The sequence below is a fragment of the Cuculus canorus genome, chromosome 9 (assembly GCF_017976375.1).
Source record: "Cuculus canorus isolate bCucCan1 chromosome 9, bCucCan1.pri, whole genome shotgun sequence".
NCBI lineage: Eukaryota > Metazoa > Chordata > Aves > Cuculiformes > Cuculidae > Cuculus > Cuculus canorus.
The window spans coordinates 17,889,352-17,907,539 of NC_071409.1; the positions used below are offsets into that span (position 1 = coordinate 17,889,352).

Consider the following 18,188-nt stretch of genomic DNA (forward strand, 5'->3'; position numbering starts at 1 on the left):
GGGTTAACTGTGCCAGTGATCAGACAGATAATTCCCTTTAAAATTACTGTTTTACCTCACTGCACCCAGTTACTCAACTTGTTTTGCTATCCCACAGATCTCCCCATTAATGTCAACAAAATCATTATAGACTGTAACAGCATCAAGATGTTTCACACACGTCAGTGCTGGTGAAATGTTTATGGTGCAACATGTTGAAAGCAGCGTTTGATGTGTAAATGCCAGGAGAAATCAGCTTTCTTGTCCCTAAAAACAAACTGCACAAACAGAGGCGCTGAAAATGTCACAGACAACCAAAGAGCTACTTTATTGCAGGCCATGTAAATTGTTATGTAAATTGTCAACGTCAGTGTTGGTAATAGTGTAGAAAAGCCATCCCAGCTCTCTGCTAGCGGTGCCACAAACCGTTTCTGATTAGTGAATGGCGATTGGCAGCATAGTCCTTCCCTGGGGGTGTGTGTGGCTGAGCGGATGGCAGGGAGATAGATGAAGGACATCCATGGGTAGTATGACCGCACAGGATATGGATAAAACCTCCCTGCTTGAAGGGAGCACAACTTAATAAAGGGTGAAGACGCCCTGGGGAGTGGCTTTTGGTTTTCTAACGATGATGAACATCTGCATTGTGGGCCCTTCATGTATAGGCACCAGATGATGAATCCTCTTGTCTCCGCATGGTGGTACCCACATGTGTGCAGGGGTGGGGTGCTGTGGCAGCGGTGCTAGAGGCAGAGCGGGAGGTCCCCATCTCTCTCCTCCATCCTTGCTGGCACTTGCGATGAGTCTCACCTTCCTCTGGCAGATGGGTGGCCTAATAAAGGTTGCTCATAGTTCATCAAAGACTTTGCTACTCCACTCACATTGATGCTGCCCGGATCCACTGATGGTGGTTTTTGCAAATCCAACAGATTGATCAAAACCACATATTTGAAAATAATCAGTTATGAATTACCTTTTTGCGTCAGCATTCCTTGTCTCTTGGCAATAGAATCTACTCAGTAAAATCTGATGAAACAAGCTGGGCCTCAAGGCAGAAGATATTGAAAGCTGGAAGGTTTAATTCAATATTTTTATTACATGTTTTTGGAGCTCTGATTATAACCCCCCCACCCTTCAGGAATTTATTTACCTAAGGAAAATTATACCACTGATTACAAGATTGCAGGTTCATTTTCACTGCTAAGAACTCATTTTTCTACAGCTCACATTACACTTGCATGACTTGTAAAGTTTTGTAACACCTTGAAATTTTTAATGCTACATTGCAGAAAGGTACTTCTATATAGATGACCTAGGCACGATACTTGCTTTATAGTCTTTTTGAGGGGTGAAGATGTTTCTTTCTTTGTTTGAATAAACCAGTAAGTAGTTTCTTTGAGCTATTGGCTGGTGAGTTCACAGGGTGCTCACAGGAGCTGCCTTGCGTTTGTCCTTCAGGCTGGGTACAAAGTGAGAAACTGAAAGATGTGCCCTTACAATGTAACATAAGAAGGGATGCTTTCTACAGGAGAATAAAAATAAATTATGCAGAGCGTGACTGCAGTGTGCACGAAATTGCATTGGCAAGATCCCCGTGGTAAATATTTGACAGATAGGACAACAGCTTAGTCAGAATCTCAGTTTTTCTGATAAATCTTCACACCTGGGCATTTTCAATCATAATTCATGTCAGCCAGCACTGAGTTAAGGTCAGGAGATAGTTCCAGATCTACTATGATGATTATCTAACAATTCAGTAAATAGAGCTGTAGAACTGGATGAGTTTTTTGTCAGTTCTGATGTCACACCAACAAAGACCTTTGACTGAAACAACACCATGAATAGTGAATAAGATCCTGCAGTGCTGCTCCTCCACGTTATGATATTATCCAAACATGAGGGTTATAAATACATGAGTGTTTGTATTCACTTTCCAGTGGGTAAAAACAAAGAAAAAAAGCCCCCATAATCAAGTTCCAATACACAACTAGATATAATATAGCTTTTTCTTTATATATATATCTGTATATATATCAAGTAAAAAAATCTAAAATAGTTGGAAGTAAAAAATGAAAAAATAGCTGATTGTGTTTTTTTTCTTTACAGTGATATGGTAGCAAATACAAGACAAATGAGTAATAAACTTTTACATAAGGAGTTCTGGTCCCATCTCCATCAATAGGGCTCAGACTAGAATAGAAAATGGAACAAGTGATTTTTGTTTCTTTTGGCTACAGCTTCTGCAAGTGACAAAGATGATATTGATAAGACAGAAGAAAATTATAGCACTAAATAAAATAAAACTCTGAAGTGTTTTCCAAAAGACCTTAAATGCCATAGGGTAAAATCTACTTCTGAACTGAGGGAACAAACACAAAGCATCACCAAGTCCTGCTGAGACTGAAAATACTGTATGCTTATCTTGGCCTCGAAATATGTCCCTTTTGTGCCATCTTGCCACAAAAAAATCCTATCATCAATATATATATATATATATATATTTGATAAAAAAAACCCCAAAGCCACAAATCCATCAAATGGACCAAGCCAGATATTAGACCTCAGTGATGCGCAAGTGGTTGGTTGCCCTTTGTCCAGTGGTGAATTTTACCCAGAATCCTTTACATTGAAAACGTCAATTGACTAAGCTTGGCAAATTGTCACATTGAGCTCTGTTCTGGCTGTAGAAAAGAAAGAAGTACTAGTCTCAGCATAAAACAAGATCATATAGACGGTCAACACAAAACAGTATTTTCTTTCAGTTGTCTGCATAATAACATCCTGTTTGCATATAGAACAGCATTTGCATTATTGCTCTACTTATAAGAATATAATAAGGAACTTATAACAGACTTGCACATTACAAACTTAAGGTTCTTTGGTGAAGAATGAGAAAACAGTATTTTTGCTGTAATTAAATCTCCAAGTTTTCATTTTTATCTATTGATCCTTTGGATTCTCTCACAGAGGAGGGAAAGATATTGAGTCAGCTTTACCATTGCGACAATGGCAACCCCACCGATCATCATGCAGGTGGGCCAAAAGAGGGAGTGGAACAGCACGTTGTAGCTGTACAGTTTTGTTAAGATCACGTTCTTCTGAATGCCTTCAGGGTCATAGAAGCAGGAGAAGCGTTGGTACTTTCTAAAGTTCTCCATCACAACGTTCACTAGTGACATGGATTCCTCATAATTCTTGCCACACTTCGGTATGTATGAACACTAGGAAGAAATCAAAGGGAGAAAAATGCATCTCTAAACCAAGTACAATGCCTGCATTAAGATGGCAAGCAGGAAAAATCTCAAGATGATTATGCTTTTCATAAGAGTGTAATACTATTAAGCTAATAATAAATTTATCACAGATGAAACTCAATATTTTGCACATCTACAGAATTTCCCATTGGAGAACCTCCAAGTGCTGTACAAACATCAATGCTTTAATCTGCACAGCAGCCTCGTGAGATAGGTGAATATATTATTATTGCTAATTTACACATGCAAAAAGGGAACTGATGAAGTACCTCTTCATCTTAAGTGGCACACATACACTCACAGTTAGATGGGTAATTGACTCTCTGTAAATACAAATCTGGTGGTTGAGATCTCACTCAATCAAAGTGATCATAGTGGGTACAGGAGTTCACCCACAGAGGAGAAGGCTGATAAGAGACCTATAAACAAATTTTCCCTTGGGAATAATGCTTCAGTTAGGGACAAACAGATAATCTAGGAGAAAATGCAGTTTTCCTACTGACAACCCAGAAGACTTTCATTCAGCCTCGAGCTGAAGAACAGCTTGGCTACCAGAATGGCTCTTAGTCTTGGTTTTGTGCTTGATCCCAGCCTAAGTCCAACAGTTCTTTTTATCTGCAGATGCTGCTTGAATTTCAGTCTCAGACACAAAGAAAAGACGATTTTGGGGCTTTCCCTGTCTAACATGGTTTCAGGCTAGCATTCCCAAGAAGTCTAAAACCAAGTTAATTAAAAATGGGTGATTGTGGGTCCCACCATGCTCCCTCCCTGCACTGCCAAACCTTCTTGTCCTGGGTGAGCACCTGAAGTATCTCCATATAATTTAAGGAGAAAAAATGAGTTTTACCAAGGAAAAAAGATGTTTTGATTAAAATAATGTGACCCATAGCTTTTTATTATTATTGTTTTAATGTATACACTTTAGAAATGTCCCTCAATTCTTTTTCATGACCATGCTGTGACTTTTTTGTAACATACTGCAACAAATTTCTGGTCCTAATAATGATCAAAGCATTAACCTCATAACAGAATTTGATTGCTTCATTGGCAAGTGTATTAGCATAGAGTATAATTTGAAGTGCAGCAGAAAGATTGTCTGGCACTAGCAGACTGGAGCATAAAGGGTAAAGCATGGTAGCGCTGCCATTATGAATATTTCATAGAGCTCTAGAAATTAGAGATGGAAAATATAAGAGCAGCAATATCTCATCCATCTTCCTGCTAGTATATCCTGCTCCCTCCAGGATATTCTTTTGCACTCTGCCCAGCTTTGTCTTAAATGTCCAAAGCCACAAGCCCTCTTCCAGTGCCTATGACTCTTCAATAGATCATAATCTGATAAGTAGGGGAAATTTCTCAGTCTAGCGACCTCATTTTCTTGTACTAAATTATGTGCTATCTCTGTCAAGACAGCAGTATTTCCAGCTTAGATGGCTTTTTTGTTGCTGTTGGATTTGTTGGGGGGGTTGTCTTTTTTTTTCCCTTGCAAGTTTGGTACTACGCATTTTTGTTTCTTGACATTCCAGCTGTTACTATTCTAAGAGAGGAGATTAAATGAGGACTTGCTCGCTCTTGCTGAAATCCGGCCCTCCTCCCTTGACAGAAAACCATAGGCACATGAAAGTCCAAATGATGACAGGTTCCCAGACTCAAAGACTGTGGAATGTCCCAAGAGTGCAATGGGGGGAGGTCTTACTTCCTACAAATCCAACTGTTTTCAAAACATTTTCTAAGAAGACCTGATGCTGAGGCAGAACTTGAGCTGTTTCTTCCTACATCTGATGTCACAGAACCACAAGTTGTGGTGGGTTGATTGGGCTGCCCATGGCAAGAGGGTCTGGTAGGATGAAGGTGTGAAATGTGGTTTGCAAGGAAGGGTGATACGCTTTGCCTCTCAGCCAGGCTCCTTGAGCTGAAACTGTCTCTTCAGGCTGTGGTCTCCCGTGTCCTTTCCAAAATGTGGGTGCCCTTTACTCCATGTGCTATCTGCCTCGTCCTAGATGTCCTGAGCTGCTGGAAGCGTTTTGGCCTCAGCTTTGAAATGCTCCTCTGCACAAGGACTCTCTGGGCGTGGTTGTGGGGTTCTGCTGGCCTTCTTGTGTGCCTTGGCTTCCCCGCTGAGACCTCAGGGACAGCACAGGGCTTGCTGTGCTGTGCTGCACAGGTCATTGGTGAGCAAGTTGGTAGACATGGATAATGGGAAGTTTTAAGTGTTTTCTTTGATTTGACCTTTATTTATTTTCTCCAATGCCTTGCAGGGAATTTTGCATCCACAATGGTTATGCTGTACCTGTGAACATAGACTACTGGGTCTATACTGCTCTCTTGCACGTCCGCATTGTCAAATGCTTGGAAGCCTGTAAATCTGAAAGTAAAAAAATGTCTGGCTCTCTACCTCAGGTCAGAATTCTGTGATACAATGTGAGAAAAGTGTGTCTTGAGTTACTCGCAATCTGATCACAAGGAAGACGTACCAGACAGTTACAGAGAGAACTTGTTATTACATTTCCAGCTTAGCTTTTCTAATTTAAAGGACTGGAGAGGTAGCCTGCGTGAGCCACCTCCGGATGCATCCAGTTCAATGTGCTCCAGTCAAGTTCTAAATATCTCTAAGCATGGAGATCCCACAACAGCTCTGGTAAAACAGGGGGCAGTTTCATTTAATACAATGAAGTTCCACTGACAGCCCTATTGCCAGAGAGGCCCCTGGTTCAGCCTGGGCTGTAAAATACACGGCTCTTGTCATATGTCTGCAAGTGGGGTGTATATCCCTATCGTGTTGAAACTGGAAGCTGGGAATCAGGGACTGGAAACTTTGATAAGATGTGCTGTGACAGTCTTGGTAAGGAAGTGGTCAGGACTTCAGTTTATACCTCTTCTGGAAAGTGCAACAGGTTTGAAGTGAGGAGCTTTGTGTCTGTGTTGGCCTGCTGTTGATTCCTGGGGACTGAATTCTCCACCCCAATTGCAGGAATGGGCCTGCAGAGAATCACAGCTGAACATCGCTGCTCCCCCTGCACCAGGCACACTCTTCCCTTGGTTATAAATACCTGAACCTTCAGAGGGAAACCGTGCGATCACCCATCATTTCTGAGTGGTGGGCAGTTATAGGTGGCACAGCGGTGATTCTGGTGATTAAAGCCTGCTTGTTATCTCACTTACAGAGTACAGGTATAAATCAGCACTAGCTCTGATGACAGGAAAAGAATCAAAATGATATGAGATTGAAATGGAGCCTCTAGAAGTGCTTTAACTGCTGCAGCTGTTCCTCAGGGTGACAGCCTGGCTCCGCGGTCCTGGTGTGCGGCACACAGGCTGATTTACCTCTCCCAGAGGCTGTTAAATCCTCTGACAGCTGCGAAGGGAAAGTTTAGCTGTAAAAGCATTTAAGCCACTGTGGTTGTGGTATTGATGAGGGGTTGGGCTTGTCTTAAAGGCTAGAGATAAAGTACACACAGTTAGAGCAATAAAAAGCCATGAAAACTCTAGTGCACTTTTCTGGGAAAGACTTGAACAGCTCAGCTGGTATTCATTTACTTCCCACTGACTCTGGAGACTGGCAGCAGCATGCTGTACATCTTGATGTAAATTGTACCTACTCCTTACCACATTTTGTGGGGCTATAGCTAGGTTAGATAGCAAGGCTCCTAGATTATTTAAAATCAAAGTGTGTTTTGCTCCATCCATGCTGGCTGGTGGGAAGAAGAGAGAGATGGGCTCCAGATACTGTTCTGTGTGCACACCAGTGCTCAGTGAGGCACAGAGGTTGGCAGGGGTGATGCTGACCTTTTGAAGGTCACTGGTGTTGGCATCAGAGGGTAAGCACCGTGCTCAGCAACGTTCCCAGCAATGTCAGGGCTCAGGAAGCCAGAGATGGCTTTTTTGTTGTTGTTGTTGTTTGTTTGGTGAGGAGAAAGATAGGAAATGCAGACCTGAGTAGGTGGATGGAGGCAGACAGTTAGCACCCAGCTGGAATATGACAAAATGAGCCATGCTCAGGCTGCTCATCCCGCCGCATAGGGCTACTTCGGGGGAAGAGTAAGTGCCTGTCCAGGGAGATGAGACGGGTTGTGGTGATCTGAGCTTGGAGACTCTGCTGATCCCAGCCAGGCACAAGAAGGCAGGTATTTTATAGACATTGCAAACTTCCATTCAAAACTGTGTGTGGATTCAGGTCACGTAGCCAGCAGCATGTCAGAAAAACTAGGAATCCTCCTGAGAACAAAGCTTAACCTGTAAAACAACCTTGGGCTGGAGAAGTATTAACTGTGCCTACATTAAATTAAGAGGAGGTGGCATATGGGAGAATTTCGAAGTCCATTTCAGCAAGCAAAAATGATCAATAACAGAATGTGGAGGTTTCTGCTGAATCTTTTGATTTATTTGAATCCAGTGGAGCACAGAGACCAATCTGATCCATTTCAAACAAATTGTGGTATGGGGGGTTACTGAATTTTGCTTCTGCCCTGGTAGAAAGTGGGGTCTGCCCTGCTGCAGGCTTCATGAATCATGAGTGCCTCCTTTCTGCACTGATGCCAATTCAGAGGGGGAAGTGGATGCACTTTTCTCCATTTCACACTTCAGATCCAGAGGACTTTGTCTCTCAGCCACAGGAGCTAATTATCCAGCAGAATAACTGGCCTGGTGCAACAACACTGTGCTTTGACTAATTTTAATACCTCTTCATCTTAATATGCAGAAGTAATTTGGTCTACTGAACTGCTGCCATAAATAGAAACACAATAGGTTACGTTGTCAGCAGCCTGAACAAGGGCTCTGCTGTTATAGGCTGTGCTTTGCCACGCACCCATAGTTTGGGGTTCAGTGACCTTGGATAACGAAGTAGTTAATGCAAATCTGGCACTTGCAAGTCTAATGACTTAGCTGCATCATAGGTCGCTGCAGCTTGCGATCTTAGGTACCCAAGTGCTGTAGATACAAAGAAGGGAAGGTGGGGAGAGGTCCAATCCCTGCTATGCAGAGTGAGCAAACAGCCACCTCTGAAGCAGTGGTTGTGTGCCTGGGCGTGATGCACAGCACTGCATCGGCTGCACAGCTGTGGCTGTGGGCTGGCAGGGAGATGCCTTCTGTGCATCCACTGCACTCATTATAGCCTCTAGACAGGAGCTGTCTCCATCCCACCTGGGTGGAGTTATGTTGGGTTTTGTATTTGCTGAAGCGGAGAGAGAAATTTTTCTGCAGATTTGTTAAGAATAATTTTTCTGGTTGAATGTCTAGAATCAGGGAAGTTGTGCAAGAAAAATAGGCTGACGCCTTAACTTATACATGCCTGAAAGCCAGGCCTTTTATTTTTGTGCTGCTGCTTTTATCTTGACAGTCCTTGCTCTGCAAATTTCAGCATCTTTACACCATCCACAGGGGCAACTGCTGAGCCTTGACCCCAGTGGCACAGCTGATTTCAGTTGAGATGCTCAGGGTGCAGAGTTTGTCACCAAAGACTGAGATGGAGATACATCTGCTGTTAGACATGGGGGTTTCTTTCTCTCTTGGTTGCCTTGCCTGGTCCTGCATTAATAAAACCATTTCTATTCTCACCACCATAGATGCTCTGTGCACATCACTACGGGTATTTGCTATCACGCAGCATTGTACGTGGCTAATAAGTGGCTTGTCCACAGCTTCACAAGAATATCAGTGTCAGAAGTGCTCAGTACTAGCCTGCACATATAAAACACTGGCAGAGAGGATGAGGGAGGCAGAGGATCCACTGGCAGAGAGGATGAGGGAGGTTCCAGTCCCCTGGGACATCCCTGTATGGGATGAGTTGCACTCCCTGCAGGGGATGAAGGTGGAAAACTGCCCCCTCCAGAGATGTGAGCTCCGTTTGTACAGTGATTTCTGCTTCCTCTGCTCTGTATTTACCAGGGAAGCAGGTGCTGGAAGTCTCATTATGCTTTAAAGGAGAGAATGGGTATGACAAGGTGAGTGGCCCTCAAAAACCCATTTAAGGAAGAAAATATATACTGTACTCCTACCTCAGAATTAATTTTCATTGTTTCCTCTGTGTGGTAGAGCAGAAGCTTCTGGCCAGAAGAAGTGAGATTAACATACACCTGGAGGCATGGGTACTGGGAGATTTTCCAGCAGTCTGGACCACAGCTAAATGAGCAGTTGAAGGTTTCTGTGATGGACGCATTGAGAAGTGAGCACTGAGCCTCTTCTGTCCAGACACTAAGTAGGAAAAAAAGAGGTGTTAGAGCATGGCAAGAATGGGCAATAAGCACTAAATGCAGCGCAGGCTTTCCACTAGGGATATACCAAGAAGCATCTTGTAGGACAGGGTACATGCTGCAAGGCTTTCAACAAAGGCTGGACTTTCTCATGACAAACATATCGGACAGTGCATTATCCTGTAGCACCAAAAATTTGTGCTTTGGGCACAAAAATACCTGATTTGCTTATGTTTACATATAAATGAAAAAGGAACTGAAACTTTTAGTCTGGAGAAGTTATTTCAGAAACATAAAGGAAACAACAGATATAACAGAGGAGAAAACTGAGCAGCTTGCCCCAAGAAGACCACACTGCACGCAGCGCTACACGATGGAACACCCTGGACTACGACTTGATGGTTAACCATCAAGACCAGTTCCATTTAAAGCGAAGGCTGGGAGGATAACTGTATTACCAGGGTATGTATATTTATGTGGATGAAGATACAGTGACACACAAGTGGTAGCACATGCAGCTCCACCTGTGGAAAGGCTTTTTTCTAGTAGCAGCTTCCTCAGTTTTCTGTAAATTAAGCCAGCGGATGCAATAATTATGACGGATTTCAGCTTATCTCCAGTTCAGCAGAAGCTGAAACTGGAATGATGGAGCCTGGGTGTGCACTGGCAATGTTCACTTGGATTTCTTGCATGTATTTAAAAATCTTCAGCTGGATTTTCCTTCGGGATGAGAGCAGCAATGGGAAGGGCACCCTGTGGGCTCTGTGCGAGGCCCTTCATGGGCTCAGGAACAGATTTCACCACATGGCTCCCCTTTAGCCCTGCTCAGCCTCTCAGCTCACGCCCAGTGGGCCGAGGGTCTGCCTGCCTCTTGCCAAGCCTACAAAAACCTTTATGCAGTAAGGAATATCAAAGATTTCTGACTAATTCTTTTGCTATTTTGCTTTGGCAGTAAATCTGCTTGTATGTTCCGTCGTATATTTATATTAAATTACGCTATGATTTCAGCGGTGAAATCAAGTCAAAGGATTTTTTTCCCCTCACAGGCAGTATTTTGTTGGAGGGACACTGCTGTCTGTAAAGGAGAATAACCCCTAAGGAGATCTGGCTGTGCAAAGTGGAGGGACAGCAAGGACTCCTGGGTTGTCTTCTCACTTCACCTTTCTGGCTGCTGTTTTATTCATGCATGGGGGTAATAAAGTAACACCTACAGACTTGTGAAGATGGAATATTTGATACTTTGTAGGTGTTTTGATATCTTCTGGCAATTTTTCACATAGTTAGTAATATAAATCATCTCTTTTCACTTGAGCAGTTTTGACCTTATCAGCCTCTGCTACTGACCCCGATATTGCTGAAAGGACTGGGAAAGCAATTTGGAAAAGGAAATGCTCTTGGATACTTAACGAGTCTTGATCTCTGTTTTAAAAAGCTAAACTTTGCCTGGATTTAGAAAGGGACAAATATCTTTACCTCACAAATAAGATGCTGCAAATCAGTATCGTTTATCCTCAGGCTTCACTAATTTTTCTAGTGTTAAGAAGGAATATTTTCCTGCAGGTGCCCTAATACAGTTGAAGATGCTCATACCAGTTAACTGTAGACACTTATTGTACGTGCCTAAAGAAGCAGCCTACGGTAAATAAGCCAAAACATGCCGAGTATTGGCTGCTGCCTCAGGGTAGTTTTGGGCATGGCAGACTAATATTTTCATCGCCAATTACACATTTTTCATTCTTCTAACTCCACTGATCAGGGCAGAAAGAACATTGTTGACTGTCTTATTACAGACTGGTCTGGATTTTAAATAGGGCTGGTGCTTGAAACGCTGCTAATGAACCACAGGCCAAACTTTCTGCTCCGTGGCAGAGGAAGAAGCTAGAGAAGGCCTCAGAAAAATTAAATGCAGTGCAGTAATAATGAAAGATGATCTTTCACTTTGAGCAAATTACTATATTTCAAGAGAATTTCACTTGTTAAAATGAAAGTAATAACCTACATGGAAAACTACATACTACAAAGCATGTTGATTTCTTTCCCAAATTAATTCTCTGTTCTCCATTTGAAAGTATGCTTTCTTGAGACTTCTAAATATTTTTGCTGCTTCCTCCTGATTTTGGGCTTTGCAGCAACAGCCCAGGGGAGGCTTACAGGGTTCAGCAGACTGCCGACCAGCTGATACGGGTATTATACTGGTGTTAAACTGTGGCAAGTCTAAAGCCGATGGATCAAGATTTCGCCAAGGGATCTAATTCTTTCCTTGCTTATGCTGATATTGTTCAACTTGCTTTCAATTTAGTTATGCCTGATTTATACTAGGAGAAGGAAATGCAGAATTGTGTCTATGTTGACCAAAGGAAAAATTACAAATCTTTAATAAAAAGAGTCAAAGTCTTGGGAAGTCAGCTGGAGCAGAAAGTGTGAGATCAGAGTAAACATCACAAAATTACCTTTGCATGTAAGACCGCAGCAAGGTGATTCCCAGGAGAAAGTACATCATGATAGAGCACACCATCATGGCCAGCCCGAGGAGTATGGCCCGGTCTTCTCCCGCTTTTAGGGCTGTGACTGTTTTCCTTTTGTCCAGTAGGTCGTGATCCCTGATTTTTTGGTAAATATTTCTGAGGTTGAAAATAATACATTCTTATGTGAAGTTCATAGTTAATCAATGAACCCTCTACAGGGTAGGTAGTTCCACCTCCATACCCATCTCATGGGAGAGAAGGGCTTAAGGGTCCTCAGGTGTCCTTTCTCATTGGATTCACTCTGACCTGGTGGAAACTTATCAATTTACAAAATAAATCACAGCCATTTCTGAAAAGGTAAAAACCTCCTATAGCAAATATAAGGATTAGACCCTCGTGTCAGCTCAGTAAATCCTTCTTTGGTATAGCTTCATTGGGTCAGTTCAATCATACCACGGGTGAATTTGACCTGTCAATGCCAGCTTAGGCCACTAGAAGATATTCAGGTATACGAGGTGTCTTTTCTTCAGCTGAATATGGTAACAGGTCTTACCATATGTAGAAAACAGCCTGAAGAAAGTCATCACTAAAATTATCTGAAAGGACCATGTGTTTTGTTTGGTTTTTTTTATTCCCTACACACCAGTGGTTTGAGTAATTTTCCACCCTGAGTGTGAGTCAAAGCTCAGGAAGCACTATGGGGATTTTGCGATTGATTTCTGTGAGTTTTTCGATTGGGAGCTTATTTACTTTATTTGTAAAATAGCTTTCTGGAAGCCCACTTACTGATTACAGTGAAAATGCTCGCAGAAAATTATCCACCAAAGCTATTTGTTCTGGGATTAAATAAAAGAAGATACAACAAACCATTCCCCCTTCAGCAGAAAGTCTTTTGCATTTTCTAACCATAAGTCCTTCTTTCATCTCCGAGCCTTTGATGATTCAATGGGTCATGAGGACACAATGGTGAAGAAGGAAATATTTGAGTACATTTCAAACACACTCAAACTTTGTGGGTTTAAAATGTACTTACAGACCTGAGGCTGGTCAAAATCTCCTGTGTTTTCTGCTATGGTTCTTTTGAATCATCCAGGCAGCACCCGAAGCATGTGAACCGCACACCTCTGTGCCCTGGCACCACCATAACATGGACATAGTAGTACACGTGGAAGAAGTTCCTCTTCTACTGTCTGCAAAATGGCACGTGAGCATCATCAACATCACTTTGGGCTCTAGCAAACCCACCATTCATTTAAGCTGAAACCACCAAGTTTCACTCAACCTTGGAAAAAAGCACTGTGTCAGACCAACCATATAACATTCACCAATAGGGACAAAGAAATAGAGTTAAGACAGATGTAAAATTTTATATAAAAACAGTAGAAATGAGAAAACAGCTTTAGTCATAAAATCACTGCAACTGGAATTTAATTTGTATTTAGATAATGAGTAAAGCCAGAAAAAATATATATGGTGCGGGGACCTATAGCAAAAAATTTTCTTAGATGGTACTGCAGTCAGTAGTCTCCCAGACCTAAAACCCCTTGGGGTTTCTTCATCCAACTGTAATTTACATCTTTACATGTCCATGGTTTCTCTTGAAAACTGCCCTTTAAAGCTTGTCAATATTTTCCTAGCTGGAAATGAAATAGTAATTCAGCCTGTCAGGTTTTTCTCTGGTGTTGGGGAGAAAAAAAATACTGTGAATTGGCAGATGCAGTTGCCTTAAAAGAAGTAATGCAGAGTAATAATCTAATGTGACTTTTCTATTATTATTTATCAAACTGTATTTAATTCTGAGAGCTGCTATTAGGATTTGCATTGCTCCCAAATGGAAGCAGGCAGGAAGGTAGAGGTTGTCATGCAGTTCCAGCACATTAACCGATCACACAGCATAACTTATGTCAGCGTGTAGACATAAAACAGAGACAGTGTGATTGCTCAGTAATGTCACCAGAGAAGCTAGGACATAAAAGGGATACAAATGGTCAATTTAAAAACAAATAGCTAATTGAGAATGGTTACAAATACTTTCCAAGTGGCCTTGAGTCAAGAAATGTGCAATGAGAGGTAAAAAATGTTGAACTGAGGAGTGTGTTGTAGAAATTCTCTATCTGGCTGGTGACTGGCAAAGAGAAAGGTATGTGGTGACCAGCTGCCGGGCAGATCTCCATTCACCTGCCATGGAAAATAAAGCAAAATAAGGCACTGCCTTAGAGGTTATGTTTGGACCAGTTGTTTGGTTGCTCTTTTTCAAGTGCTTGTTATTCAAAGCCCTGAACAACAGGAAGGTGGTAGCCTGGTGCACCTTACTTTTTTTTCCTCCTGAATCCCTGCCAGCAGTCAGTCTGGTAACACATGCCAAGGTATGCGGTGGCCTGGCACGTGCCCGTGTGTGATGCACCGGTCCTGACGCAGCCCAGGAGACACATTGAGTAACCATTCCTCCTCCTCCTCCCGGCTCGTGCCTGTGGTGGGGAGGTACCAATTTGCTCTGTATGATTCTGAGAATATCTGCTATTACCAGGGTTCTCATTTTTGCCCCCAAGAGCCCTGGGTTTGGGGGACATGGTGTGTTGTGCAGAATATTTTGCAACTAACTGATCAGCCTTGGCATCTCCTTAGCTGGAGCAGCAGTGGTGGTCTGCATGCGTGTGTGTGCTGCTCCGTGGGGGGAAATTTTAGGTACTTGTGAACTTTCGGCACAGCCCAGGGACCTCTTTCTGCTTGGTGAGCTGGAAGAGTGCTGTGCTTAGCTGGCTGATTTTAGATCCCAGGCTGCACAGCCACAGTTAACTGACTGCTGCGGTGTGTTTAAGTACAGATCACTGCGTCCCAGACACTACTCATCTAGGTGAATCCATCTAATACTTATGATTACCTGGGATTGCTCCCCAAATACGACACCGAGGGGGGGCTGTTTGTTTTTAATGAAATCCCAGCTGTCCCATAGGGGTCTCTCTGCCCTGTGTAAAGACATTTAATAGAAAGTAAGCCTCCAAGGACAAAAGGTCTTTGCTCTCCTGGTTGTTTCCAAACTAAAGTTCTCCCCTTTTGAATCTCTGTGTTCCTTTTGCCCAGTTTCTCAGAGGATATGGGCTGGCTACTTTATCTGGGCTCATCTGCCGGAAAGGAGATCTCAGCTGTGACGGTGCCTGCTGGGGATGGCACAGAGATTTCCCTCTCAGTATCTCTCTGCACAGCAGCAGTGTGGGGATCCCTCTGCAGTGTGGTCAGCAGCTGCTTCTGTGATCTCCGGAGGAAGGCTTAGGGAGGACCTGTGATGAAATTAGGCAGCCCAGGTTACATTAATCACCCTAATGACAGTCAAGGAGAATTGCGATGCCGATTTAAGCCTGCTGGCCTTAATAAGAAATTCTGTCTTCTGCAGAGTTGCTCATATTTGCTGCAGCCAAGATTTTTGCCATCACGAGGGACATGGCCTTTTAGCACTTGTTTATGTGAAGGATGAGGCATGCCACATGCATCCTGTGTTCTCTGTGCTCTGAGGGTATGGGACCGCCCCACAGTTCTGGGGATATAATGTATTTATTGGAATTATTAGGAACAGCCCTGTATGCCAAAGGCTTACAACTGGGTACTGCTATGTAGAGAAAGAGAGGCTAAAGGAAGTCTTCTTCTGACCCTGTACAACAGTTCTTGTTTCACTCCAAAGTGGGTAGGTCTATGAGAGCTGCAAAGCAGGTCTAGTTTCCTCCCTGGAAATCTAGAATTACCAGGTACCTACAATTACTTTTTTTTTTTTTTTTTTTTTTTTTTTTAAATTAAATACAAATTCCCTACCCTTAAATTCCTTCCCTTGCAAGTAGACCATGGTGTGGCACTGAAGGAGGTGCTGCCTCTTCTGGCACTGTGCACAGTCATGAGGTTTTTCAGATGGGGATATCTGCCTGCGTGAATTATTTGGAGTGATTTTGAATTCACATTCACTTCTCTGATATCAGAGTGGTTATGTGGATGTCACTCAAATTACCTCATGTTGAGATGCCTACAGATATCAGAAAACCTTGACTGCAAGTGTCAAAAAACCCTCCTGTAGTAATCTGCAGAATTCCCAGTGCTGAAGGACTTTTCTACTTAGAAGCCAAGTTCTTTACATTTTTTCTTTACAGAGTGTATTTAGATGCATTAGTTTTTGTTGTTAGAGCTATGGCAACAGGAAACCCCTCTGAAGCTCTCTCAAAAGCCTGTGGAAGGATTCCTACCAATATGAACAGGTTTTGTTCACTCGGTTCCTTCCCTGTTTCTCACCAAACTGGACCAAATTGAATCAAATCAAACCAGTTCTTTGTTTTTTTTAAGCTTATGATGTTGCGGTAAGTCTAATTGATAGCTGAGAAAGAGTGACCGCTTGACTAGGTTTGTGAATCATAAAAAAGTGGCAATTGGGGAAGAGTGGATGCCTAAACCAGCAATGAAATACATAAATTTTTGGCTTGGTCCTGCAAGAAGAGATGCCTGGAAGACACCTTCCACCCAAAAGGAGATTATTCCACAGAAAGTGACCTGATGCTGCACAGGTTGTTATTAAGGTGCAATCGCTCAAGAGTCTGTGTTTTTATGTGTTAGGTGACAAGTTTGCTCCTTCACACGACAATCATTCTGTCTGAAGTTTAAAGAACAAAATTCCTGGGAAACAGTCATTTAGGGGAAGTCATTTCTTGAAAATGTGCTGCCTGTTTGATACAGCGATGCTGCTGGTGACCTTACACGTGTTAAAATCACTGCCAGATGAGTTTCTTCCACCAGCAACACTTGCTCTGTGTTCACACCTCTCTTCTGCAGTCCTGAGGCTGCAGTCAGTGCTCTCATATTTCTATTTTCTCTTCCTCCCTTCCCCTCCTGCATTTTAATAATCACCCACAACGTATGAACAATTTTTTCTGTATGACTCTACAGGACCACCTGGGAAATAAACCCACCCAGAGGCTTGAAAAGGCACCCGAAATTATCACAGCTGGTGTGTAAGTGCAGAGATACTGCTTCCTCCCTCCCTGTGTCTGCAGGGGTGAGCTCTGCCTAGGGTTTAAGCTGATTGAACACCTGTGATTCCTGTTTAGCACAGTGATCAGCCCACGTTAATAAGTCCCACTGAAAGTTATGGCGTGAGCTGAAGGCTGTACTGGCTTCCACCCAGCCCAATGCGTGGTCAGATATCTCCTCCAAGTGTCTAACCTTGGACCATCCTGTCCTTGACACTGTTTTAACACAGAAGGACATTAGCCTGGGGAAAATTCAGCTAAAGAGGAGGCTTGCAGAACTACATGAGGCAGTTAGATAACCAGCTTGAACCGAAAATCCGTGGAAAACTGCTGCCAAATTGGCCTTTATGGCTTCAAAATATCTGTTTGAAATTGGATTATTAAAAGAGCTGAAAACCAATGCTGCCTTTGTAGAAAAGTTCAGGAAATGGACCAATTCTCCAAAGAAACTCCATGTCCCGAGGGCAGTTCTGCTACCTGAACTACTAAGTGTGTTTTCCCAAGCAGATGCCAGCAATAATGTCTCATTAGAATAACCGAAGAATGTGTTTTGCTAATTGGCACTGTGCATACACCGACCTCTGTTTTTGTTTCACTGGAATCTGATTTTTTTTGTGGTTACATTTAATAGTCACTGCAAGGGGAACTGAAGGAGCAGAGGGAAGGAGGAGAGAAAAAGAAAAGAAAGAGAAATGTGTCTGGTTGTGAGAAGACAAGCTGTCCAACAAATCTCACTACAAAGGAGGTTGACTCTGGAAGGATGAGTCTGAGCGTTACTGACAATTGTTCTTTCAACAGTGATATTTAACTTCTCCCATTCCCAACTGAGTGCTGCCTTTGTCTGTGGACTTAAAACCTCTTCTCCCCTTCCCTTTCCTTCTCCTCTGCGTAATTCCCTGACCTCCTAGGGAATCCAGTAACCCATTTATTCCTCTGTTTCCTTCAGCCTGTTCCCTCTAGCAACACCACTTTCAAGCTTCTTGTCATTACCCGGTCACTGTGCAATGTATTGCACACACGCTCATCCTCAAACGCACATGCATATAAACAGAAAATATCTCTGACAGCTGGATGCACCATCCGTATACGTAGAAGTTAAATAGGACAATGATCTGGCTGGGTGAGTGGAGGCACAGTGTGTTGTCTGAAGGGGGTTGTGGAAACAGTGTGGGCCAACGGCTGGAAGCAGGACATGTGCAAAAGGCAGAAATGCTTTGGAGGGGTTGAAGCTGGGACTGAAAACTTGTGGCTGAGGATTAGTATGCTTTCAAAGGTGCAATGTGTGTGCGCTGCCTC

General features: G+C 42.9%; 1 protein-coding gene across 10 annotated transcripts in view; it reads right to left on the bottom strand.

Annotated features, from left to right (window-relative positions):
• Positions 1 to 1,971: 1,971 nt before the first annotated feature.
• LOC104057854 (calcium-activated potassium channel subunit beta-2) overlaps positions 1,972 to 18,188 on the bottom strand; it is a 149,113-nt gene continuing 132,896 nt past the window's right edge. For 7 of the 10 annotated variants that reach the window (XM_054074109.1, XM_054074103.1, XM_009559293.2 and 4 more), the window contains 3 exons: positions 11,875 to 12,045; positions 9,230 to 9,425; positions 1,972 to 3,200 (listed from right to left, as the gene is read on the bottom strand). In XM_054074109.1, the coding sequence (XP_053930084.1) occupies positions 2,916 to 3,200; positions 9,230 to 9,425; positions 11,875 to 12,045 (652 nt within the window). In that variant the 3' untranslated portion in view covers positions 1,972 to 2,915. The remainder of the gene's footprint in view (positions 3,201 to 9,229; positions 9,426 to 11,874; positions 12,046 to 18,188) is intronic. The other 3 variants (XM_054074107.1, XM_009559292.2, XM_054074104.1) reach the window with 1 other exon arrangement.